This window comes from Anopheles cruzii, chromosome 3 (assembly GCF_943734635.1).
Source record: "Anopheles cruzii chromosome 3, idAnoCruzAS_RS32_06, whole genome shotgun sequence".
NCBI classification, from domain to species: domain Eukaryota; kingdom Metazoa; phylum Arthropoda; class Insecta; order Diptera; family Culicidae; genus Anopheles; species Anopheles cruzii.
In genome coordinates, this window is record NC_069145.1 from 20747972 (window position 1) to 20774887 (window position 26916).

Sequence of the window (26916 nt, forward strand, 5' to 3'; positions counted from 1 at the left end):
CTGCATCACACACACGGTAACAGGTTAAGATATGTAGATAGTAAAGTGAGCCACGTTTTGACGAGGACTTCGTCGAGTAGGGAGCGTTCAGGAAAGGAGACAGATTTTTCTTTGAAGCCTCTTCAAGTTCAAGATGACGAACGGGGAACAGTTTTTACAGAGAAAGGAGTTTAACAGAAATAGTTAGCGGAGCTCGGTACCCGATCGGAGCAGTCGAGTGGAACCAAGCCAAACAAACAAATAAACAAACCCGCAACAATGCTTTTGTCGACGTGTTTGGTGGAGTCACAGTAGAACAGTGCTAAATACCAACAACGGCTGTGGCTGGCATTCCGCCTAAACCTAAAGGGGGTGCGGCAAATAGTCGCTTTGCATTGCTTTTGCAGTTATTATGGGCCGATGATCGGTGACAACTACTCGACCGAACGGCGCGCGCGTTACGGCGACTGCCCTTAGAGTATGTGAGCTGAAATGTTCGAAAACAGTGCAGCATGTGGCTACCTATCGGTTGCTCATCCGGTGCCCGGGAAGCCATCCACACCTCGGAGCGGAAGGAGCGAAGCAAGGGGCAATTGATTCGACTTCTTTTCTAATACCCCTACGATAAGTGGTGTTCAATCAAACCGCGACCAACGAAACGCGACGCGAACCACACACCCCATCGGACCATCGGCTGGGGTCTCCCTTTATCGGATCCGGTATTCGAGTGACAGCCAGAGGGATATGTAGTGGTGCATCCCTCTCTTTAGCACCTCTTGCACCTCCACTCGGGCACTCGGCACTTCGCCGCACTGCAAGGTTAGGTGCGATACGATGTAGGTCAGCGAAAGGGCACCGATTGGTAATTAACATGTCACTAATAATGGTGGGCCGCGCGTAGGATAGAAAGAAATGTTTGCTTTCTTTCTTCTTTGTGCCGCCTACAATAACTGGTTTGTGGCTCCAATCGCCGTGAGTCGAGTCAAGGTTAGGGAAGTGCTCTACCATGAGCCTGTTCTTGGCTACTCACTGACCTTGGATAGTTAGGAACTCCAGGCAAACACTCGGAACCGCACAGCACCCTCCGTTTTCCGGACCGATCAACCTGGCGGGCCCCGTACAGTGCCGCATGACGTCGCCAATTTTCACCTTCACTCTGCCCGTTACGAAAGCTGGTACTACTAGGCAAACAGCCGGTTTATCCGGCAGTCTGGTGACATTCTTGAGATTCAAGCGCGGTTTACGGCACAACTTCAGCACAAAACTTCCGAGACAATAAATCTTGTCGGAGGAGAACTCGAGCACTATCTCATCGAAGCACATCCACAAATCGCATTCGGTAATCGGACTTAGTGCTCACTCACCTAGTGCAGTAATCGCGAGTGAGCGATCAGTAGTCTGTCACTGCACATTGATAGACCCCCTCGAAGGATGATACAGGTAGAAAAAGTGCTCTATAATTGTTTGTAGTGGGTTACACAACAAGGGGAAATTTGTAGCAACAACACAGCACTTTGTCTAACTCCGTGTGGTTTACGTTAGAAAAGGATTGAATAATTGAAAAATGGAGTCCAGAGTTTAGGAATAGGAACTGCACGCCAATATCATACGGTAAAATCTCGAGCTCCGTAACTGCTGTGGCCTTGTACTGTGTCGTTATCAGCAGCCTTTTAGGGATCCTACTTTCAACCAGTTCAAACCATTCATCCGTTATCGAACTGTGTGCGAACACATGGTTGTAAGTAAAGCCACGGTCTGGGTCTGTTGTTTCGCAGCTTCCCCAGCTGGGTTTCCTATCAGCCCTATGTTGGAATGTAACAATGCGTATGCTGCGAGAGCCTGATATGTCGTAAGCGCCTTCAACTAGTATCGGACTGGAGCAAACGATCGCCCCTGAACACGAACACGATTGCAAAATATATTTACCTTGGTTGATAGGATTTCTTACTATCATGTGGGTTATCATTTAAACAATCTTGTTCAACAAATTCACTGTACGATCATTTAGATGAATGCAAATAGAGTACTCTGTTGAATAACTTTTTTGTAGTACATGCCGTGTCTACTAACGCGCCTAAATGTATGCTATTGCAAACTTAGTTCCTTAGTGCACTGGCTAGAATCGTTATTTCGTGGATGCATTTGTGCATCGATCTTTAGCAGGCAATCGATCTGACTCGTGCCGTACACTGTCACTTGACCATCTAAACGTTCTCCCATTTGAAAGTTGTATTACACTCGGTTCGTTCCGGTTCGTGTACCGTTCGAGGTCCGAAATGAATCGCCCCACCATGACAGCTTATGTTCATGGCCGACCAAAAAACGAATTTATCATCTACTCTCCCAATGGTAGCGCTGATGTCAGATAGATCGTTCTCTGTAGTGAATAATCAGCCGATTGCAGACGAATCACCTACATACCATACCCAAACATGCCCGCCAATGATAAGCACTTATTTTCTACCCATCAATGTCAAAGCAAGATCAATCGGTTGCTTACGCAATGGCGCTCCAGATATTTACGTACGTTCAAATGGCGCAAACGTAGTGTGGAGGTTTATTTTGGCCGTAAATACGGAAGCTGCTAACGTTTGGTGGCTAGGTAAGATAATAAGGTAAATGATGATAAACGTCGGCGTGTTTCACGGGTGATCGAAATCTAACCGGACAACCGGAGCGCTACATTGCACTATGGGGAATTTCAATGGGCTAGGCGGACATTTTTGGTTTGTTTTGCTATTTCGCCATCATCAGCGGCTGCATGGCATCGAACGGGGTGGATCACTGACGCCGAGCCTTCCGTCGATGGATCGGGTGACGGCGCCAATCCTGACGTGTCGCAAGCTCAGCTTTCCCGCGGCTTCCCACAGCTCAGCGGCGTTGGCGTGGCCTGTGGGACCGCCTCGCTATCCACCTTGAGCATGGACCTCTCGGCCATGCCGCTACTTGGTGGAGGCCAGCTGTGTGGTAGGGCTGCTCATTGTAGTGTTTCTCCTTAAGACCCTCGGCCTGTATTGATTTCCAAACATGTTCTGCAAGCTTGCGTCGGAAAATTCTCAGAAAACAGTTTTTACTTATGGCACGCGGTAACGAGTACGAATCTTAGCTAGATTATGGTTCTAAATTGTGTCAAAGGTTTGAGTCACGGCTAAACATTCGTACACTGTAAATTGTAACTGGAGGAAATTAATTCCGTTTTTCAATCAATCTCTCGGCTTACTCCTTGTCCTTATTTCAACTGATTTCTATCAAATGTGTGTTACTTTCTGCCTCTATCTTTTCTTAGCATGTTCCGCTTTCTCCCAGATGTCTACTTGTGTCTATTTGTCTACTGCAAAGTGAACGTTTCCGCGCCGCCTCGGCTCACCGAGAGTGTCCCGCCCGGTCCACGCTGCTTGCCCTCGTGCAAACAGCGAATCTTAACCTCAAACAGCCTCCGCAAGTCGGTCCACATCTCCAGCTGCTGGGCGCGATCCGTCTTGCTGGCGGCCAGCTTGGCCTTTTCCTCCGACAGCCGCTTTCCGATCGATTCCTGTTCGAAAATCTGCTGCGAAAGCGTTTCCTTCAGCGAAACGCGCCCCTCGCCGATGTCGTCGCGGGTGAGCGTCTCTTCGTTCGCCTTCTCCAGCAGAAGCTGGGACCGCTCGTGCTCCAGTTGCAGCTCCTGCCACTGCTGTTCCAGCGTGCGGATCGTCCGTTCCGTTTCCGTAATCTTCGACTGCATCGTGGCCGACTCGGCATTCAGCGTGGCCAGCAGCGCATCGTAGCTCTGTAAAAAAGACAGTATTGACAAATTATTAACGCTCGTGAGCCTACAGGCGAGAGACCACGCACCCGCAATGAGGTGGCCATCTTAATTCCCATCAGTTCCCAACCGTCGGCCCAGACTACCTTTTCCCAGCAGCTGACGAGTTGTGTGCACAAAAAGAAAATATCTGGAACACCAGGCCCGGAAGGACCACATGCCGGTGTCACGAAATTCCATCACAGACCCCAGATTGGCAACTTGCACAAACATGCACCGCACCAGAACAACACACCCGAACGTTGGAATCGATCGATCTTTGGCCAATACACAGCTTTGGATTGTACAATCGCCGGCAGCCGGTGTGTTGGGTTGGGTCGGCAGCCCGGACCGCTCTATCCGGGGTTGCACATTCCAGCCTAGATCCTAGGGCGTTTTCCGATGCCCACCTTTAGCTATGAGCCTCTCGGCGAAGGATCAGCGAAAAGAAGAGATCGAGATCCCTGGTCCTGTTCTAGCAAAGTAAAACGATGAAAGAAACGGCACAGGAGAGGATCAAATCAAAAACCGCCCAAATCAAAGAACGGGCCACAGGTAGTCCTCACCTGCGGCCGGAGCTTCTCGTGAAGTCGTCGGATGGTTCTTTAGCTGACTTACGGTGCTTTTCACGCTCACCCAACTGACCCCGACCGGCAGCATCCGCCGAGATCGGGCGAGAGACCCACTTGTCTTCCGGCAGGGTAAGCCCGATATTTCTGGCCAACTTACCCGAGGTTTGTCAAAGAAAACCATAAAACTTTTTGAAGATGGCGAACAGAGATTTTGCCGTGCAAATGAAGCAAAATTTCCTGCAATCAGCAAGCTTCAGAAAACCCACAAAAAAATCGAAACGCTACCTCGTGCTAAAAAAGAGAAAAAACCACTTTCCAACCGACGGCCAGCTGGAGATTTGTCTACCCATCGATTGGCAATGGGACCTTGGGACCTCAACTACCTTCTTTTGTATCACATCGCAGGTAGTCCGCGGGGAGTCCCTCTCGCAGAGGACGAAAAAATGGAATTTTCTTTCTTTGCTGGAATAGATAAAAGCCCTTCTTTACAATATGGTCAATTTTTCGTCTTTCTGTTTACTTTATTGGCTACAACTATGACTATGGTTTTATATACAATACTCGGAGAGTACGGAAAGTTACGGAGGCCATCCCGAAATATCACATGATCCAGCGTCTGGCAATTGGTCCAGCGTCTGGCTCGTCTTTAGTGCAACAACAACGGGAGCACGATGGGCCCCCGGAAGGAGTCGATCTTGACGCCCTTCGCCAGCAGGTCACTGGCCAGCATTGTGCACGGTTCCGAGAGGTCGGAGACGAGCGTCATCTTCTGGGTGGTGACCGGAGCCTGGTACAGCACCGAGTGCCGGGTGAAGAGCCGCCCGGTGACGGTGATCTCGCCGCTCTCGGCCATCCCAAACGCTTCGACCAGCAGCACGCCGCCGTCCCGCGTGAGGGCACAGTTGTCGGGTTCGCGGGTCGACAGCGTCACACGCTGGCTGACCAGCAGCTCGGTGCCGAACGGGGTCGGCTCGAGGCGCGGGTACGGCAGCTTGTACTCGTTCAGCTGGTTCTCGACGATGGCGCTGGTCGTATCCTCGATCACCGTCCCAAGCGCCTCCAGCGAGACGGGCGCCCGCGACCGGACGCACTTCAGGATGGCGTCCATCTGGCGATCGTAGTGGTACCCGTTGGTCCGCCCCATCGGTCCCGCCCGCACGTTCACCTCCTCGAAGTGCAGCAGGTTGTGCACGTTGTAGTCGATCAGGTGCGGCCCGTAGAGTACGGAGAAGTCAGCCACGAATGTGTTCAGGAGCTGGCCGGCCACAAACGTGTTGCACTCCAGCAGCAGCTCGTCGCTGATCAGGATCCGCATTGCCAGGTGCAGGTACAGGAAGTGCACGTAGTACTTCGTCGGCAGGTGCTTTCGCAGCACGATCGGCGAATAGTAGAGCAGGAACTGGCGCCAATCGTACGCGTCCCACTCCTCCAGCGCGTCCATCCGGCGCGGCTTCTGGCGGAACTCGCGCGGACAGTACCGCCCGATCGCGTCCATCTTGGCGGAGATCCACTTCAGCGTCTTCCGGTTCAACCGGTAGTCCAACTTCCCGGTCGTCCACAGGCTGACCAGTCGCTTCATGACCCCCTCGCACACCACGTACTTGTAGTCGATCATGAACTGGGACTTCAGGTCCAGCGTGAGCTCGCCCAGCACCGGCACACCGACGTGGTGGCCGTTCATCAGCCCGTACACGAAATCGTCGTCGGTCCGCTGCGATGCCAGGTTCGCCGTTGGCGGGAAGGACGTGATGCCCTCGGCGAACTGCAGCTGGCCCTTCTGGTTACACTTGCTGCACCCGTACTGGGAGTTGGGCAGCGCCGTGCACGTCACCAGGCTGTTTGCGATCGGATCGCAGAGCACGGCGCGGATCGCCAGCGTGTACGAGCGCGACTCGATGTCGAACTTGCGGCCCTCCAGCTCCTTCATCTCGTCCACCAGCGGGCGCAGGATCTCGTTGGCGATGGTCGGCGTCGGGAACGCGCCCTGGTAGACGCCAATCACGAACGGCTCGTCGAGCTGGACCGACAGCTTACCCAGGATGACCAGGTAGTGCGGCTGGACGGTGGAGCTGGCCTCGAGAGACTTGTCCGACTTGATCACGTAGAACGCCAGCTCCATGAACAGCGTCTGCATGTACCAGTGGTTGCTGTCGTCCACGTACCGCTGCAGGTAGTTGGTGATCGATCGCTTGACGCCAAAGTTCAGGTAACGCCCGACCGACATCGGCACCACGTCGAAGCTGGCGTACGTCGACTGCCGGCTGCAGAAACTGTCCCCGGACGAGGACGAGTCGCTGCCGGCCAGGCTCACCTCCAGGCCGCCGGACTTCATGAGGGACATCAGATCCCGAACCATCTCGTTGGACGGGTTGTGCTTCAGCGTGAACTCCTTCAGCTGGTCGCGCAACGTCGGCTCGTTCGGACTGTACTCGCGGCACGAGAATTCGAAGCACTTCACCGCCGGACGCCTCTCGGCTCCGCGCTGGCCACCGGTATCCGCCGAGACGCTGTAGGCCGAGCAGTAGAGGTACTCCGCCTTCGCCTTGTTCCGCTGCCGCTCGACGAGATCGTTGCGAAAGCAACGCGTCAGTGGCTTGGTGAGGTTGTCGTTCAGCAGCGTGAGCAGGTTCAGCTTGGCCATCTTCTTCAGCGATCGATTAATCCGGCGGGGCAGCTCATCGCGCTTCATCTTCACTGGGCTGGGCACAGACACGCACTTTGCAAATACACAAGCACCAGCAGCAGGGATTCGATCGAATCGAGAAGCCGGGACCTCGGAGGACCTTCCACGAGAGCGATCGCACTGCACCGCGTGTGACTGGCAACTGTTGACTGTGGTCCCGATACCGACGAGATCACTTAAAAAGGACCAACACTTTCTACATAAATCTTTGCCTGTCCGTTCTCTCTCTCTCTCTCTAGCGTGTTGCCGTGTCATAACTGTACACCCGAAGGATGTCCACGAAAACGGCAAAAGGAACGCGACGATTGCAGAGGCTCCGAGGACATATGGTGGAACTTCTCGTCCTCGATTTTCCTACCTCCGACGAAATGGTCCACGGAAGGCTGATATTTGAAGCCCGAAATTGGGCCCAGGATTAGGTTCAGAAAACACACACACACGCTTGCAAGTGCAGCACAAATGGTTAACCACCAACAGGAGAGGATTGAGACAGTTTGACGTAGAAACGGAATGAATTGATATGTGGGAACGAACGTGGCGTCGTACTTTTCTCCGGTTACGGAAACTCATTTGAAACCCGGCTGTGGCCAACAAGTGGTGGGAAACGTGTGTGTTGTTCTCACCGAACCACGGACGTTGAGAGCAGCGTTACGCGTTCAGGATGTGGCACAAGGATCCAGGGGCAGGATAAGCCTGTTGAATGTAGGCTAATAAGCATAGGACTGAGAAGTAGCTCGATGCTGCCAGTAGCATGGAAGAGCGATAATTTTTACACACTCCTTGTTTTCTCTTGTAACACATGAGATGAAAAGTCCTGGGCCTAATGTATAAATGATTCAAATCTCGTGTTCTTATGTTGCACGGCTTCTTGATAGGAAAATATACCGCTCCAGTGAAGCAATGGCTTTAAAAGTCTTATAAGGATTGCGCTCCATCAGAAACAACAAACAAACGGTGGTTTGCTACCTTCAAACGTGGTCTTAAAGACATCGATAATGCAGAACGCTGTGTACGCTCAAATGAGGTAGTAAAACCTGAAAATATTTTAAAAACCACAAAAGAACCAAAACGTCCGAAAGCACAACAATCGACTGGAAAGGTTATAGCCTCGGCATTTTGGGATGTGCGTGATGTAATATTCATCGACTATCTTGAGAAAGGGAATATCAGAAGCAGTGAATATTAAATGGCGTTATTGGAGCATTCGAAGACCAAAATGGCAAAGCAACGATCCTTGAATTGCTCCTACGTGCACCGTATTCGCCAGATTTGGCTCCCAGTTACTACTGGTTTTTCGCAGACCTCAAAGAAATGCTTATCGATAACAAATTTCGCTCGAATGAAGAGGTGAAACTGAGGCCTGTTTGAGGCAAAAGACAAATCGTTCTACAAAAGTCGTATTGAAATGTTAAAGCAGCGAAGGAAGGATTCTGTAGCTCTTGATGGAGATAACGTTGATGACTAAAGCAAACTTTGAACACAAAAACACGTTTTCTTACGTAGGCTCGGGAGTTTTCAGCCCATGTGTTAAATGCGTTGAAATTTGAACACATCTGGGCAAATCAACGGAGTCAGCTGGAAGGACGTGTCGGCCCGAATCTGACATTGTCAAACAGGGCACCTAAACAAATTGGCCCATCGAACGTTTGCGCGACTGTTGATCGAACGCATTACAAATTCTAACTCCACGGTGGAGGTGCATCGTAGGAGACTCCCACAAAGCAGACACCATTGGATTACCTGTCGAGTTGTCCGACCCACCGACGACGGGCGAAATCCCAACAGAATCCGAAGACGACGACGAACCCCGCCACAACACTGGAAGACATCGAGCGGAACTACGAATGACCTTGAGGGCCGTGACCGTACGGCATGCTGCGGAGGCATGGACCCGGACGGCAATCTGTCACCTCGTGTCATAAATTCCGAAACCTACAATTTCTCCCTTTGCCTGCCTTGGTGTGGAATCTGGCACCTACCTGTTTCTTGGAGTCCATCTCGTCTTTCAGCTCAATCACGCGCTCCCGGAGCGGGCGAAGTTGCTGCGACAGGGGTGTCACCCGTTCGCGGCCCCCGGCGACGGCCCGCTGGAGTCCGTCGACGAGCCGTGCCAACTCCGTCATACCGCGCGACACCGTCGGCGACTCCGGCCGACCCGGCTCGCCGGCCGGGGCCGCGCTTTCTTCCGCCGTCAGCTGCGACAGCACGCCCGACAGCGACGGATCCTGCGACTTGAGGTTCTCGAGGGTCTGCGTCAAGTCGTTCACTTCCGCCTTCACGGTGGCCAGCTCGGCCCGCTGCTGCTTGTAAACGTTGCTCTTGGCGCGCAGGGTGCTCACGAACTGCTTCAACTCCTCGCCGCGCAGTATCACCTCGCCGACTGTGTCCTGCAGCTTGCGCTGTCTCTCCTGCAGCCGCTCCTCCACCTCATGCAGTTCCTTCGTCGTCTGGTCGAGCAGCTCGGCGGCCGCTTCCTTGTTGCGGGCGACCATTGCCGCCTGCTGCCGGAACGGGCCGAGCGAATCGGCCTGCGTGCTGTACTCCGTCATGCGGGCCTCCACCAGCTTCTGGATTTCGCGGCCCACGTCGTCGATTTTCGACTGCAACTCCTGCAGATCGGCCCGCCCGATGCTCGGCTCGTCGATCACCTCCTGGAGCGTCTGTACCTCCGAGCGCCGCTGGCGCAGTTCCTGCGGTAGCTTCTGCTGCACCATGAACTCCAGCACCTGCGTCTCCTCGACGATGCTCTCCATCAGGTTCTGCGGAGTGGCCCCCTGCACGGCCATCCGCGCGTTGTGCAGCTCCTTCTGGAGCCGTTCGTGCAGCATGTTGGCCCGGTTCAGTCCCTGACGCTGGTCGTCGATCTGTTGCAGCAGTTCCCGTTGGCGCTCCTTCTCGATCCGTAGCGCGTTGGCCGCTTCCAGTAGGAGCTCCTGCTGCGGCACCTTATCGAGCCGAGCCTGCGTTCGCTCGATGCGCTTCTTCACGTTCTCGATCTCCGTCTCGATGGCGCTGATGTCGTTGCGTAGTTCGCGCGTTTGCGCACCCTCGTCCACCGACTGGCAGTGGGCTCGGTGCGCCTCCTTGAAGTCGTCCATCGTCTGCAGGTACTGCGCCCACAGGCTGCCCAGCTCCGGCATCGACATCGCTTCCGGGGCCAGCTCGAGCGGAATCAAGAACCTGCAATCGAGGAAAGAAGAACATTGTAAACACGGAGGTCCCTAGGACGGGCGAAGTACTACGAACCGAGCCAGATACGACGCCTTCTTGACACGCTCCCGGTTCTCCAGCACCCAGCGCAGGATCGGGTGGATCAGCTTCTTCTCGCCCCGGACCAGGCCCCGCCGGAAAGCGCCGGGGTCGTCGATGTCCGCCGACGGTCGGTACTGCACTTTCCGCAGGGCCTCCATCACCTGTACGTTCGTGTCCTCCGGATCGGCTTCCCGCACGTCCAGCTTCTCGATGGCCCCGAACGCGTGAAACACATCGACCAGCACTTGGAGCAACGACTCCGGCGACAGCGAGTCGAACGTTATCAGATTGTACTCCGTTTCGAGCAGCTTATTGAGCTCAACGACGATCAGTTTCAGGTCCTCGGTCATGATCACGTTCCCCCGATACACGGCCAAACGGTAAATGCGGCCCAAACGGGTTCCGTCGTGGTCGTTTGTTTTGCCGCTCCATGGCGATGGATGTTGTCATGGTGACGTTCCGTCATGCGCAGACGTCACCGCTTTTCTGATGGAACCACGCGGTAGGGTTTGTAAATAAACGAAGCAACAGGTGCGCGAAGGGAGGGAGGGTTGTCTTGGTCGTGGCCGGTTGATAATAAACCCATCACTTCGGACAATAAAACAATAACCATTACGGCCCTGGGTACTGGCGGTGTAGTGCGTGGCACCGGCACCGGCACCGGCACCAGCATTTGTCCTTTGCACCGCACTGACATGGAAGCCGTACGGTGGTCGGCACAAAATGGGTTTCCGGAGATTTGCCACAAGCGAGTAACCCTCCGTTGTGATGTCGCAGTTGATCTCCTTGAGTTTCTTGATAGCAATATTGCTTTCGTGTACATCTATTTTATCTAAATAGGACTCAAAGCAGTTTATCGATTGTAGCGTTGGTGATTCAAACGATTCAAATACGCATTCGTTGGCACTTGAAATCGTAAATAAAACGGCGTTACAATGAGCAATACGTTTCGTGTTTCGCCAATTCTTACCACTCGTAGAAGTTACTCCTTAAGCAAAATTGGAAGCGTATTTGGGGCTCGGAAAACCCATACGTCGTGCAACAGCGCGGATTTAGTGGTCTGGCGTCCTATCGGCCTATTTTTCTTTGAAAATTAAAAAGGAACCACCGTAAGTTGAGCTCTTTCTCTACAATGCAAACGTTTATAGCTTTTAAACGCAGCTTCGAGTAGTTAAATGGCTCCATTTATCAAAGAAGGGTTGAAGCTAGTTTCATGGTTTGTTCCTGTGCTACCTAAATTCCAGTTTCAGCTGCGTACGGACTGTTCAACTAATAATGTCTCAGATCCGAACCATAACTCATCAAATTTAGATTTACGCGCAGACCGACCTTTCGAATAATACCCGGTTTTGGCTATGACAGCTCTTTCGGAACAACTAGTAAAGCAATGACTTGTCGAAGCCCGAACGTTATAAAAACGTGATTAATGATTCTTTTTCAATTTTAGTGCATGTCTTTGGGTAGGTTTTCTTTAGGCCTCAGTATCAGTAAGAGGTGGCAAGTGATGGTGTATCTCAAACACTTCCTTACTAGCGAGGAACGAACCAACCTGGACGATTTTACTGGCTGCTCTAGAAACGTGTCATCTACCGAAAGAAAGTAGCTTCGAGACGTCTGCCACAACTTCGACATGATTGGAACGATCTATGGTACAGGGACTCTTAGCGCATGTAATGCTTACGATTCGTAACGTAAAGATAGGTCAATTATAAGGAAGGAAAAAAGGACTAGGTACTGGTAGATATTCATCTATTTCTGTTTACTATATGAATGGGGAAAAGTTGAGCTGCAAAAGTGCATTAAAACACAGCAAACAAGCAGCATGTCCTTCACAGGAGTGCCCAGCGGAATGAATGTTCCTTTCCTGCGAAGGCCAAACGGGAAAATGAGATTTGAAACGAACCATCGCTAGAGTATGCCTTCTTCTTCGGCTGGCAAAGGATACACAGTGGTGACAGCATTGGAACACCGGGAGGACACTGAGGACATCCTCCCGCTGTGCTGTAGTCGCTCGTGTGAAGGTGCTAAATTTACATATGCTCTAGACCGTCACCCGCGCTAGACAGTATCCAACTGTGCGGGTAATCCGTTTGTTTTCTGTCCGACATCCCCGGGCAGTTCCGACCCGGCGTGACCGGGGTCCGAGCCTGCCTGCGTCCAGATCCAGTGCAGGCGCAAATTAATATTAATGCCCGTCACTATCCTTAGATTGGTGCAGAGTTTTACACAAAACAATACCAAATCGCAGTCGCCACGCGTGACGCCACGCGTCCGGCGGCGATGCGTGACCGAACCCTCCGCGGACCTCCCCGAGCGGCTGACACAGTGTCCACGGTCAGCTCCAGACAGTGAAGGCACTGAAAAAGCGCTTCGAGACAAACTTATTAATATTTAACGCCGGCACAATTCATCAGTGACGAAGTCGTAGACGACGGCGAGTCAAACCGCGAATCGCAAAACTAGAATGTTTTGTGTGTGCAAAACTATTTGTTTTCGTGAGTTATCAAAAAGCCGTGCTCGGACATGGGTTTGTGCGTCGCATGTTTGTCGAATGGTGGTACACGTTCAAAGCGTTGAAACATTTCCTGTACAATGTACTTTTCCGGCGGTACTTTTCGGCCAACCCAAGAATCACTAAATCCGTGCTCCACCTACACGTCGATCACTCCATCCGTCATGTGGAGCGGACTCTGCCGGGATCGGAAGCAAATCGATACGCCAGCCAGAAGGAGATGCTGCTCCGGGCCACCCTGGAGCTATATAAGATGGGTCCATCCTTCCGGTGGTTGGTACAGTGGCGCGTTGATGGTAGTGCAGTGAACATAGGAGCCCCCGAGAGGAAGCCATCAACATCCCGGACCAACCATGTGTAGGCTGTACTTTTTCTTCAACATTATCTGCCTGTATCTGGCCATCAAAAGTGCGCTCGGTGTGGAGCTGGACGGCACTGTAGGTCCACCCGGGGCTGATCGGGCGTTTGAGGAGCTAGAGCGTCGTTACAGTTCGCACTTCGATAACCGTTGCATTGCAGGATCAAAAGTTCTCCGAGTTCCGGCCATCGGCACACGACGGCTCCGACAGTCCAATGGATGGCGACGGGGTACGGCGCGATGACGACGGTGGGGAAGGCGTGAGCAAACGGGCCGCGGCCATGTGGTTCGGGCCCCGGCTGGGTAAACGTACACTTCCGGGCGATCTGCACGACGAGCTGGTGGAAGAGTTTGACAGTGAACCGCTGGCGTATGTCGGAGAGCAGCCGCAAAAGTTGGCCAACGAGTTGGTGGCGGGAGCCCCGTACGTTGTGTTGCTGCTGACCGCGAAGACACGTAAGACCCTCGCACCCCGTCCTGATTGAACCGGATCCGTAGCTGATCTGATCCGCTTTCGAACTGTATCCGCAGGAAAACCGCAGCCCCTGTTCTTCCACACGGTCGCACCGCGGCTGGGGCGACGGGACTCGGTCGGCGAGAACCACCAGCGGCCCCCGTTCGCCCCTCGGCTGGGTCGGAATCTGCCGTTTTCGCCCCGCCTGGGACGATCGTTCACCGCGGGATATCCACTTCCGGTGGCGTTGTCCTACTAAAGACGACCGGACACCGGGCAACCCGGGAGCCCGGAAGCCGCTGGTCAACGAAGCACCACGACGGTTGCGTTTATTAGCATTTAAAAAGGAACCTACCACACGACTCTAATGGCTGGAATCTAATAAACTCGATCGTCGTGCGCCGTCGTCCGGCCGGCCACCGCACACCCGATGCTCACTCGGAACCCTCGGAACGATCTGTAAATGCGCTCCAACGTGAAATTATGCACTTTAATAAAATATTACGGATGAAAAACCAGTGCCAGTCCCAATATTCCAGGTTCGGCTATCTTTTCGGAGGCTCCTTAACTGGGCATTCGCCTAGAACGGAAACGAAGCACGGGGGGTCAAACTAGAGTTTTCAATTTTTCACCCCAATTTGCTTCGTTTTGATCGGTAACAAAGCAACTAGAGTCAATTTTCTTATTTATGAGCAATATTAACGAGATATTTTACATGCTTTCATATTAAAAATGGCTGAGAAACGTACGGTGAAGAATTCTCAAGACATCATGCTGTTTCTCAGCTTCAAATGTGGCAACAACCTCGAAACATTGCAATAACCTAACTGATGAAGAATGTTGAATGGTCATTAACATGACTCAACTACCATTATACAATTATCAATTGGAATTTTATGCCACTATTTTCCAAGGATTCATTCTTTCCATGAAACCTACAAGTTGGTGGCTTTTCCTGCTCATGGTGACTCGAACGCTGGCTAAAACTTGACGACAGAAACAATCATTCAAGAAGGAGCAAGTCTTATTGGTGAAGATTTCACCGTAAAACAGGAGACTGCAGCATTCCACAAGTCAGTTCAATATTTTCTCTCCTAAACGAAATTGAAGGCCCTGACAGTGTGGCTTCGATTTATGGAAGGAAGTTCCGTGCAAAAATAGAACATAGCAATCGATAGCTATAAGACTCGTGTAGAATCAATCAGTGAAAGTGAAACGATTAAACGACAGATGATTGAAACGATCGAGATATTCGATACATTTTTCGCCGTCAACTCATCCAAAACTTTCCGGTTTACAGGTAGAATTGACACCGTCTCGGTTAAAACTGCCAAAAACTGTCTAAAAAAATGGCGAAACGATCTAGACTGTGCTTAGCAATTGTTGTGCCAATATGCCAATCTGTTACCTCGGCGTAAACGCCTTCAAAACAATAGTGTCGTTAGTTTTGCTACACTCCCAAAAGAACCGGGAGAAGACACGCCCAATCATCAGGGGTACAAATTAGTCCGGCTCTCACCATGGTTGGGAAAATCTAAAAAAAAACCTCGAACTTCGCGGAGCCTTACCCGCTGCGTTATAGGTTACCGTTGGCTACCCTTTCTGGCTAAAGTGACCAACGGCCGGTGCTAGAATGTTTTGGAAACTTGATTCCTTGTGTTGACGACCGAAATAGAACAACAAGACAACCTGGCAGCGTATAATAAGCGTGAGCAAGGTTCAAGAAACACTCGAGGAAACATCATCTGAATTCAGCGTACCAAACAAGCCACGGTAACCGGCCAGCGTCGGACATCCTTCATTTTTTTGTTTTTTCAAGTACCATCACAACTCCAATCCAGCGTGGCCTTCCAGTGGCAGCGGCCCAGGCAGCCCAGGAACCACCGACAAAGACCATTAAGCCCCCCGTGCACACGGCGGCGTGTTGCCTTCACTTACGCCAATGAGGTCCGCCGGGGGCCCTATGCGCTGTGTGGGATTCGAGCAAATTACTAAATTAGCCAACAGACATTATTCAATTATAAAAAATCAACTACATCTGCTTTGGCAACAATTTAGCGTCCACCCCAGCGTTGTCCGGTCGCCGCCCGACCAGCGGGTCCCCCCAGGATAGGACTTCGTCCTTCTTGTTGTCGGTTCGCCGCCGGTTGCGATGGTTGACAAACAAATGTTGATGGATCGGTGTTGTTTTTTCTGCATCGCACCGGGAGGGGGAGTTGTATTTAACAAAACACTTTGTTTCCGTTTGTCTTTTTCCTCCGCCGCAATTAGCTACATCAGCTCTTCGTCACACACCTGTCACTCTTCCGCGTTGCGGCCGCCGGGAAACAATTGAAAGATGGACGAGCTCGGAGCTCACCATCCTTCGGTGGCCGAGCGCACCAGAAAGACGGCCTGAAAGAATCAGGACCCAATCGCGCCGCTCGGCGGTGTGGCCGTTCTAGCCACTTAACCACACGTGCAGTTATGGTTGAAGGAGTTGCGGAGCAAAAACAATCCGAGCGCTTGCGAAATTTATCGATACTAGGCGTCGTAGTTACGCCGGAGAATCTGCGTGAGCAGAAGGCTCGCCCGTCGGTGAAAGGACAGAACCGACGACGAAAACGACGACGAAGGCAATCAACCGGGTACCGGCCATTAATTGGACTCGATGCTCCATCAGGCCGGAATCGGGGCTGCACAACACGTCACGGTTGGCGAGCCCGACGGTTCTGGGGACTCACAAAATATTGCACCATTCCGATGACAGATGCATCGACTGAAATCGTAAGCGTTTCCTCAAACACAATAAGGCTTTCCGACAGGTCTGTTTGTTTCTTTTGTTTTCCAATCGTAGTTCAAAGTAAACAGTAGTTCAAATCTGCTCCCTTTAAGACAGTCCAGACCGTATAGAGTAGGGCCATGCCCATGCCAGTGCCAACTCCACCACAACATCACATCGGATGCAACGCAACTTTCGGCTCGAACCAGCCTTTAAGGACTGCCTGTGAAGGTACCTCCGCGCTCCATTCGAAGGTCCATTTTGCGGGCCATTCTTTTGCCTTGCATTTTGTACCCAACTGAGACATTGGCAATCCCCGGGCAGCGTCCAGCGGGGCCGGGGCAACCTAATTTGTTGCCAGCACTTTGCAAAACAAATTCGCATCCATCGCGCCGGCCAAGGCAGTGTCGGCGAATGTGTCCAAACGGTATATAGTGGCGCTGGAACTGACTGGAACATAACTAGCCGCCCGACGGCCGACTACCGGCCGCGAAGGTGCGTCATAAAACTGCTCAACCGTCACCTCGCCTTGCGCCCAATGATTTGAAGGAGTATAGTAAAAAATCGATGGTTCCCCACCTGACCCGATCCGTTCGCCGCACGGCGCGGGTCCACGGGCTTTGTTCTTGGCCCCAGGGCGGCTTAGCATACCTTGCCGTGTCATAATTTTATGACGCCCGTCTCCGGCAAAGGGTTGCTCCGGTTGCAGTTGCAACCGCCCGCCCGGGGGTTGCATTCTAATCGAACCGTCGAGCGTATCGTTCGGAGGCCGGAATTCAAAGCATCGCCGCGTGATGCGTCCCTAACGAACGTCACTCATTAGTAGCCCCCAGTCCTTGGCACTTCCCGAAAGTGCAACGCGGCCGTTGACCGTGAAGTGAAGGAACTGCCACCGCGAGATGGTGGGGGGCTACCGAACCACTAATGGACCGGAGTCCGCACCGCGCTGAACGTGCGGCACTGTAACCTGATCCGTGTCAGTTGCTATCTCTGTTGTCGCATTTGTTGGGAGTCAATAGCGCTAGGCTTGGGCCAATAACCAAAATCGGGGGACATTTTAATACACCCTCAAGGTCACGTTAATGTATCTCCGCCGTTTTGTTTTTTTTTTTACAAACGCCCCAACAGGTGGAAAATATGAAAGGAGGTAGTCTGGAGCGCGCGCGAGCCTGGCACACGACCGGCGGCCAAAATTTGCGCCAACGGCCACCGTAAACGGCTTTGGCCAGGGTCAGGGTGGATTAAGAATTTTGACAGAGCGATTAACATATGCCGCCAATGTTCGGCGCGGCGAACCGGTTCAAACCACCGAAACCTTCAAACTCCCGGTGAGTGATTCGCATCCCAGTGAACAATTTTGAGTGCCCGAGCCGAAAATCCACGATGACGTCGACGGTTCGACGGCGCCTCGACATCGCTTCGGCAACGGTCCTATGTATATTTTCTTGAGCAAATTGTTCTAAACCGTTGTTTAGCCGCCGAAGGGCCCAAGGCGCGCGCCGTCGATATAAATTCTCTCGAGCGTTCTCTCTCCCTCTCTTCTATGTGTCCCCTCTCTTCTTTGTATTCCCCCATTTTCTTTCTCTTCTATTCCGACCCCAAATAAAATAGTTCGTGTTTGGTCGGTTTCGAATCGGTATATTTTTTTCTCTCTTTTCTTTGGATCACTCTCACTGTCACTTTTCACTATCGGTATGATGCGGTGCGGATGATGCTTGGTGACGACGCAGACACTTGTTGTTGCATGTTTTGTGTTGGAATCCCATCAATCCATTTAGTCGGGCATCTGAAACGAGCAGAGTGAAAACTTTTGAACACTATTTGAACATTACTGAACACTGTCCAATAAACTTACCTGGATTATTTCTATCAGGATCACACATGATTGAACGAAAAGCACTGAACGAGAACTTGACACTTAGGAAATACCAAGTCAGAAGCTTCGCCCCGACACGAAAATTGAACTAAGTCCTAACCGAACAAAATAGATACTGACTGTCGTCGGTGGTCCCGAACATAGAATTTCTTCGCTACCCTTCCCTACCTACCTCACCATGCACTCGGACTTGTAAAAATTTCCGAATGCCCGGCGACACAGACCCGGCGACTGCCGGGTCTGTGTGTCGCTCTGTCTCTTTTTTTCTATTCCTTTCCCTTTCCCTCGTCCGTTCGTCTTCCACTTGCTCCGTTCGCTTCGTTTCTCGGCCCTTCCTCCCTTCCCTCTCCGGGTAAATGAAACCCACAAGCTCGCGTTCGGCCCGTCTCGGCTCTTTTGCCCTTCCATCTCCAGGTAATTCAAACCCACAAGCTCGCGCGTGGAACTCCCTCCTCTCATGGTTTCCTCCGCTCTTTTCCGCCGCTGCCTACGAGCGGACCCTCACGAGCCCGCCTGCCCGACTTTTCTCTTCCTCGTCGCAGGCAGAGGGGGTTCGGTTTCAGCCTTCCTCATCCCTTCCTCAGGCCGAGGGGTACCTCGGGCACTCAAAATTGTTCACTGGGATGTAAGCGACTTCAAAAAGATTGATTGATCGATCGTTTAGTAGGGCACTCTGGTGAACTTTAGTGAACTTTCGTGACGCGCCAACGTTGCGTGAACGCGGGTTGCCACTGGTCGTGGTCGCAGCAGCATTCCTGCGACAGGCAGTCAAGTTTCAATCAGCCTTCTTCTGTCGGCTCCACCCCCCGGACGTGCGAGGCGCGCGCCAAGCGTCACTCGAAGAGCGGAAAACAAACCTCCTTCGGTCGCAAAGTGCTACTGCCGATCCCGATTCGGCACACACCGCTCGACTCGACTCGTTAAGGAGCGTTTGCTTTTTTGCTCCACTCCGGAGGCTATCGCACGGTGGCGCACATAATTAACATTTAGAATATGGTCGCACACACTCGCGCCCGTGTTACCTTTATCGAACCGGAAATGTGTCTTGCAGTAGTAGAAGGCCTAGTAAAAGTAGTGACGGAAAAGCGGAAATCAAATACGAGCACGATCCTTACTGTCTCATCATACGACATGACCTAATCAAGTTCGGTCCGACGAACAGAAACTTGACTCGAATCGAAAGCAACCAACGCTGCACATGCAACACAGACCGATGCCGGTATCTTGACAAAATGACGGATCGGGCTGGAGCACTTCGCTGACCATGGTGATGCGTGTAGGCCGCTCGATCCCGTGGAATATGCCAAACTAGGTTGGGCGTAGAGTGGCAACCTTGTCCGCAACCGCACATCATCCTGCGTAAGACGTCGGTGTAGTGAATTGGCATGCGTAAGACCTCGAAATCTTGGGTAGTTCTGGTACGAACTAAAATCGAGAAGCGTATCATAAACAATCCGAAGGACGCCTCGGTACGAGATTGGCACCGATCAATAAGTCATCGTTCTTGAAGACATTAAGCGATTATTTTTTAGTAGCTGGTACTGGAAGACCTGGAAATTACCGGAAGACCAAAATCGGTATCGGTATCGCGGTTTCGTTCGCATTTTCTGGCTGGTCAGAGTCTGGTCCGTATACTTAAGGAAAAAGTATACCACTTACCATATCATACCATGACGCACCCATCGCGTAGAAACAATTAAGTTCAATGCCAATATTTTAAATCAGTATTTAAAAATAAAACTCAGAAATATCTACAAACCTTAAGTTAGCTGTTCGTTGACATACTTACCTAAACAACCGGAACGACTAAACTTGCACTAAAAATAATATAGCTCAATCTATGATCAAAAACGAAAGGCGAAACCCACAGCCGAGTAGATTGTGTTGAGTTTTCTTTGGAGCAATCATATGCAATTACTATGTAGTTCAATAAGTTCGTAGCCTCGATAATAAAAACACCCATAAAATTGTGTTTTTTGAAACACACTTTATTATTAAATCTCTTTCAGTCATTCGACGATTTTCCAATACAATATCCTGTATTTTTTCTACGGTTTCAGGTGTTGTGTCTGTTTTTGGACGTTTTTGTGTACGACAACGTTTAAAATCAGAAATATACACCTTCTAATGTACTAATTGAAGGCGAAGAGTCCTTATACACTTTCAACACTCGTTCAAAACTTAAAATTCAAGAAAATCAATCATACTTGATTTCTTCCGTTCTAAAAAACACTTTGACTTGTCGATACTAAGTTGTCGAACTAACTAAATACTAAAACAAAACTAAGCGATTGATTGAAATTAATCTTCACATACGGTCATGTGAAGGGTGTACCAACATAACGAAAACTAGACTCGTAGCAGCGCCCTCTGTTCGGCTACTGTCGAATACGTAGCTTCGAACTCGAGACTACGAACTTATTGAACAGCCCAGTATGTCTATTATGATTCTTTTTAAAATCTTATATAAACCGTATTTCTCGAATCTGTCTATAAGAAATTGATTAATTTTGTAACAGAGGGTTGATATTCATTTTTTAGTAAAATATTCCAGCAGTATTCGCCCCAATTCGAAAACTGTCTTGAGTACGACAAGTACTGTCTTGTTCCTCGCAAAATTGAAACAACAATCTCCATAATTGAGTGAAACAACCAATGTACATGGGAAGTGTCAACGAGCCAACGCAAGGTGGATTTTAAAACCGGGTTGAGTAGCCAATTTTGATTTGTCATTAACACTCGCTGGAGCGACCCGTCGACGGCGCCCGCGGTCGATATCCTTGTTGGATTTCGAAGCTTATTGGGCAAGCGCCATACTTCCTACAACCTATCGGCCGTGTGCTCGCCGCCAATCAACTAGTTCGCATCTACCGGAACGATGCAGGCCCGAAACGAGGTGCAGAAACGAATCGACGATTAAATGTAAACAATGACTTTCATTTTGGTATGAGAAAATAATTGATTCCGGCATCAAACACTCGCGAGCGGCCACAACGACCGGCCTTCTCTGAGTTAATAAACATTTCGTGACCGCTGTGGTCTTCTTCTTATTACCGGTGGCCCCCTAGTTTATCCCACGATCAAGTTCAGAACAGTAAACAGTGTGGATGTATCTTAAGTCAGGTATTGCGAATAAACCATTGGACGTTAGTTAAATTTAGTAACCAGCAATACTAAAAACAACTGTTTGTCTGGACATTTACAATGCACAATTAGCCATTAATTTTATGTAATTTTTGAAAGCCTTTAGTATTACTCAACATTCAATTTAATGTAATACGAGCCCTGTAGGAGCCCCATTTGTTAATAGAATTCATACATCGTCTTAGCTCATATTTATAGCAAGTATTACCGTCACCGGGCGGTTGTCGTTGATCGAGATTCTTCAAGTTGATCACAGCGAAACAGGGTTTCAGATGTGCATTCCATTGTCGTGGAGATTTTTCGCATTCGCCAAGTTGTTGTTGTTTGACGGGGTAGGGATCACACTCAGTCACTAAGTTAACGTTATCGAACCTGACGTTCCAGTTCTCCGGAGAATGTTAAGCTGACATTACGGAAGTTAAGTTTGCGTTGCCGTTTCTTGTTGGTGGCCAGAGTCCCAGACAGAGTTCTTTCCACGGACGACCCACAACTCGTAGAGGCCGCAAAGAGCCCGACAAGAAGCCCTACGAGTGGGTGTGATCCACGCTGCTGTTGGTACTCCGTAGAATTTGCCCCGACCGAGGGGGCTACCTTCGTTACTTCTGGAGTAACCGGTTCTTAAGCGTGAAAGCACTCTAGGGGCCGTTGTTGGCGCGATCGAATCGGGAAGAGGTCAAACATCTTCACAATGTCAAAGCATCACAACGTCCAATCGCCCGTAGGTACGCCGTAAAAGTGAGCGTTCTACCGCGTAGAAGACGCATTTCATCTCTATAAGGACTCCAGGGATTATGAAAACTTACGAAACGAACGATTTAGCTAGGTTAATCATGTGAAACTGGGCCGCCAACCGCAAATAAAAACTCCCGAATACTCAATTCGGAGTTAGTTTGGCTGTTCCCTCGTCGCTTCGAGCCATGAGCTTTTGAAATACATTCCCCAGTCATGATTTATGATGAACTTTACATCCCTGTTTTATATTACCCTAAACAAAAGATTAACAAGACTGGTTTTTTTATCTTTACTGCCATTAATAGGCACCTCCGATGTCTGGTACAACTTTGTCAATAGCTTCATCATCGATGCTTAAGAAAGCGTGTAGCGTAAGCGTAGCCCATTCTACACAATCTTGATGCGGTACAAAAATAGCGTCTTGGAGATCCAGTTTTGGTTCCTTTCATCCTACAGAGAACATACATTCCTAGAACAATTTTCAGATGAGCTACGGCGTCCATGCTTATGCGTGGAGGGTTTGCGATCCAGAACAAGGATAAACGACGTACTGACCTCGAACGGCTCCACTGTTTCCTCCACGCTATCGAAGCCGCTTCAGAACCACTTTCAAATCAGCGGCAACTTCATGCGACTGTTGGCGATAAAAACCGTACATACCGTTGTGCAGCATGGAACAAAGAACGAGGAAATGACAAGTTTTAAAATAACCATCTAGTTTCGTGTCGCTGCCATTGCTACTTTTTGCTTTAAATTATCGGGTGAATCAACAAGCTGCTACGATTTTATTCGAAACTATTAATTATCGTGGATGAACATAACACAATTTCTCGGGTGTTCTCCAGAACTTTAGCCACCGCATTGCTTCACGACCAACAAATCAGTTTTTGGGATTTTAATGGCAATTATAAAGGTGACATTCCAAAATGTAACAATTAACTTCCGTCGGTTGCAACAGTGATAGAAACTGATTTTATTGTTCTTTTAATTAGTATCATAATTAATTTAAACAGAAAAGGTATCACAGCAAACCAACGTGATACAACAGGCAACGGAACTTTCTTGGACACTCAATGCAATGCCTCAAACGACGATCGACCGGCAAATGCAGGCAAACGTTCGCGAGACGACGGCCCTCGATCCCCGATAACCGATCATCAACAATGCGGATTCCAGAGTTCGATGGGGCAGCACTTCGGACACATTTGAAACACTGCCCACCGCCGTTGCATAACGTCAGAGCGAGGAAAATTTAAATATGAAAAGAAAACCCTTGCCACCACGCTCGGTTCGATCAATAAAGGCCTGCCCTGGAGTGCCCGGGCACCTGACACCCTTGACATTGCGACGATAAAGCCACTATCAGGCAGTGCGCGTTGCATCACGCTGCACCCGTTTAATGTCCATTAATCAAACCCGCTAATTATTTCCGAGAGACGGACACCACACACACAGCGGGCGGTAAATGCAAAGTACAGCCTTTGGCCCGGTCAGACATCCCACGATCGCAAGCTACCCGAGGTACGATTCCGGTTCCACCGTAACACCCATAGAACCTCACAACCGCAAAGCGCGCGCAGCGGCGTGTCCTGTGTGCCATCGTCGGCCATTTAAAGTCGGTCGCCATCACCGGCGGCCATTTTCACACTCAGCGCGCGCACCCGTACACGAACGTACAATTAACACTTCAAAACATCGCCTAATGCACCTTATCACTTACCAACGGGCGGGACCGTCAACTGTCACGGCTTACGGGCGCCTCCATTGGGCTGCACCGATCCGTTGGCCCCCCGTGTCACATTATTATGCACCGCGCGTAATTGAATGCCGAGCTCTCAGAGCATACAAAATGTGCACAAACTATCGTGCATATCCTTCGTCGGGGCGACCGAAGCGCGCCCGAAGAAGGAGCCGTGCCGAAAAGCCGAGGGACAAATGACAAGCCTTTTCGAAGCGCCCACCAGAAGCAAGCCCATTTCTCTTGGAGTGCGACCAACCGGGCCAGAACGGGGTAGAGGCGCCGCCGTGGTCGTGTGTCAAGCGTCGTGTCACGTGTCACGAGCCGTGTCGCGAGCGCCGAGACACCCGAACAGCAGCAGCAGCAGCAACCGATCGGTTGCCGATCGGGTTGCCGCGACCACGAGAGCGCGCGCCACTCCGACGGTTCGCGATCGATCGGCCGACGTGGTCGGTATAAAAAGCAATGGCGGGCGTTTCGAGTCAACTAGTTTGTTTTGAAAGCAGAAGCAGCACGCGCGGCAGCCGTCGTCACGTCGTCGGAGTCCTGTTTTTCCCCCCAAAAGCGCTAGACACCCAGTAGACGCGCCCGGACCAGTGTGGAACCGCGTGACTGGGTTTTCCTGCGAGTGAGCTAACAGTGTGACGAGAGCAGACGAGAAAGTAGTGCAAATAACTAGGGCAAAGAGTGCATTCCGCAAGCAAATCGCACGCCAGAAAGTGAACTGCGAACTGATCATTGTTTTTCTCGTGGCTCCCCAACCAAACACAGAGCACGGACTGCACCCCGTGCGGACGGAAAAGTGAAGTGAGTGACGACCCTCACACGGCGGCCCGTAGTGAGCGATCAGTTTTGGAATCGAAAAACTAAATCCTCATTAAGGAGCCCGTGCGCGTGGCTCAGAAAATCCAAAACAAAAAGCAAAACAACAACGGAACGCTGCAAGGTTGTGTTAGTGTCAATGCAATCGTGTGCAACGCGATCGTAGTTTGAAGCCTCTCACAGAAACCGACGACAGAAAGACATTCTCGGCCGATACTTCGTTTGCTAAGGACGGCGGCGAGCGATCGGAGCGATCAACGCCCACACGACACGGCAGCCCAGCCCGGCGGGAAAATTGACGACCAGCCCAGGGAAAAAACCCCGCGTCCCAGAACAGGTAACCTAGCAATCCATGCACCGCCCGGGGATTTTTAACGGTTTTCCACCAACCCCGACGGGCCCTGGCCACGATGTGTGCCGCGATGGCGACGTGATTGCCATTTGCAATCGGTTCGATCGTTACGCTTTCGAAGGCCGGCCGCCACCACAAAGGGACACCTACGTCGCTAATGCATTTTCTATTGTTTAACCGTGCCCTATCCTTGGGATCTGTGCCGTTGCATTGTGTTCCGTTCCGTTCTTGTCTAAGATGGAAAGCTAGCGCTACCTTCACGCGCAATCCCCGTGCTAGATCGTCGTGATGGTGAAGCTTTGTTCCTTCGGTTGATGTTGGTCTGTTTGGCACTGAACATCACGAATGTCCTCAAACTATTGCCGAAGTGCCGAAATCTGTTCTCGTCTTGGGAACTCCCTCTAGCAAACGACGGCATGAAACTCGAAATTCACCGAGAGAAGCGCTTGACGCACACAGGCGGCATATTTTTCGCCAACGGCAGCAGCAACAGGGTCAATTAATTTATGCCCCATCTAGAACTTCAGTCGCGCTCTTTCCAGGCTTACTTTATTGAACCAGATTTATGGCGCCCTTCGGTTCGGTTGTTATCGTATAAATTATTCAGTGTTTAGCGCTCCTCACCGGGGGCGCGCGCAGATGTAGCCGATAGCCTGAGCCCACCCGCCTTTGTTTTGCCCCGCGAGCTGGATGGTTTCAGCTCGTTAAGTCGTCACGTTTTACGTAAACAACTGCAGCAACCGGGCGCGGGCTTTTTTCTCTAATGAAATAGAACTTTTCCTCCATCAATTACCGGGCGAGTGAGCGCTTTTCTTATGCTCTCCTTGACGAAAGGGAAACACTCGACCGACGGGGCGACACTCGAGGACATCACAAGGGTGCCGCACTATAGGAGTGTCACCGGTGTGGCAACTTTGTTGTTGAAAAGATAATCACTACCATTATTAACGTTGATGTGATGATGAATATTTGATTGAATTCGATCGTGATCGATCGTTCTGTGGGTGTGTTTTTTTTTGTTGAAATTTCGCTTAATGAAACAATCTCGAAGGATCGGTTTCATTTTGTAGGAAAACAAAAACGATCGAGTAAATATGACATCAGACACATTCCACCGGCACCCACAGCAGCAGGACTTTGTCCAGACGATCGTCCGGAGGCTCGGCACACAAGTTGCAATCGTTGTCGTTTTTTGTTGACTTCAAGTTCCACAGCGTTCGCAACTAGCGATCGCGATCGCGCAATCCGCTTTTTTTGACAACAGACAGCTTCATCGGTTCCCGGGCGTGGTACGAAATAGAAACAACAAAATCTCGCAAATCACTGTTCCATGAAGTGCCGCCGACAGCAGGCAGCACCGCCACCGGCCGCACAGTAGTGACCGGGGCGAGGACCAATTGCCATTCGAATCTGTGTTTGAACATTTGAATTTCAAAGCAAGCGTTAATTGTTTAATGATCAATTGCCGGTGCGGTGCGCGAGCGCCACCGCGTGGACCGGGACGGGACGGGCCGGGCCGGGCCTTGGCATTGTGAGCGAGTGGAAAAAGCAAAAAAAAACACTACCGTGGCACGCGAACAAACGCGGCTCTACCATTTTGTTCTAGGCGGCATCCCGCGGCAGTGGCTGTTTGTGCTCCGAAGCTCGCGATTCCGCAGCGTCAGCGTCAATGGAGGTGGTGCATTCTCACGCACGCACGCACGCGAACGAGCGAGTGCGGAACTGAATTGCTAAAATAACAACCACCCCACGGAGGGCGGTGGCGAGTGGGCGCGTGCGCGTTCCATGCTCCGGTTTTTACCCTTTAAACGGCCGAGCGGAATCGGAATGCCGAACACGAACGGTAGTGCGTCCGCTGCGGCAAAGGTCCCTGCGAAGGGTTTTTGAATAGAAACCG

At 51.0% G+C, this 26916-nt stretch overlaps 2 protein-coding genes across 2 annotated transcripts; one reads left to right on the plus strand and one right to left on the minus strand.

Moving 5' to 3' along the window:
* Positions 1-3307: 3307 nt before the first annotated feature.
* On the minus strand, positions 3308-10620 carry LOC128274143 (intraflagellar transport protein 81 homolog). Its single transcript, XM_053012249.1, has 3 exons — positions 10265-10620; positions 8998-10198; positions 3308-3748 (listed from the first exon to the last, which is right to left on the minus strand). Exons 1-3 carry the CDS (start codon positions 10618-10620, stop codon positions 3308-3310), a joined length of 1998 nt encoding a protein of 665 aa, XP_052868209.1.
* A 2468-nt stretch (positions 10621-13088) lies between these two features.
* Positions 13089-14042, plus strand: LOC128273803 (PBAN-type neuropeptides-like). The gene is made up of 3 exons (XM_053011844.1): positions 13089-13219; positions 13302-13596; positions 13672-14042. Exons 1-3 carry the CDS (start codon positions 13136-13138, stop codon positions 13851-13853), a joined length of 561 nt encoding a protein of 186 aa, XP_052867804.1. The 5' UTR covers positions 13089-13135; the 3' UTR covers positions 13854-14042.
* Positions 14043-26916: the final 12874 nt, after the last annotated feature.

Bases quoted from the DNA above. Each gene is read 5' to 3' on its own strand.
- LOC128274143 (XM_053012249.1), bottom strand. From the start codon at position 10,620: ATGACCGAGGACCTGAAACTGATCGTCGTTGAGCTCAATAAGCTGCTC. The intron at 10,199-10,264 runs GTTCGTAGTACT...CCTCGATTGCAG, and splicing joins AAGGCGTCGTATCTGGCTCG to GTTCTTGATTCCGCTCGAGC. The intron at 3,749-8,997 runs GTAGGTGCCAGA...TCTTTTTTACAG, and splicing joins AGATGGACTCCAAGAAACAG to AGCTACGATGCGCTGCTGGC.
- LOC128273803 (XM_053011844.1), top strand. From the start codon at position 13,136: ATGTGTAGGCTGTACTTTTTCTTCAACATTATCTGCCTGTATCTGGCC. The intron at 13,220-13,301 runs GTAGGTCCACCC...GTTGCATTGCAG, and splicing joins GTGTGGAGCTGGACGGCACT to GATCAAAAGTTCTCCGAGTT. The intron at 13,597-13,671 runs GTAAGACCCTCG...CTGTATCCGCAG, and splicing joins GCTGCTGACCGCGAAGACAC to GAAAACCGCAGCCCCTGTTC.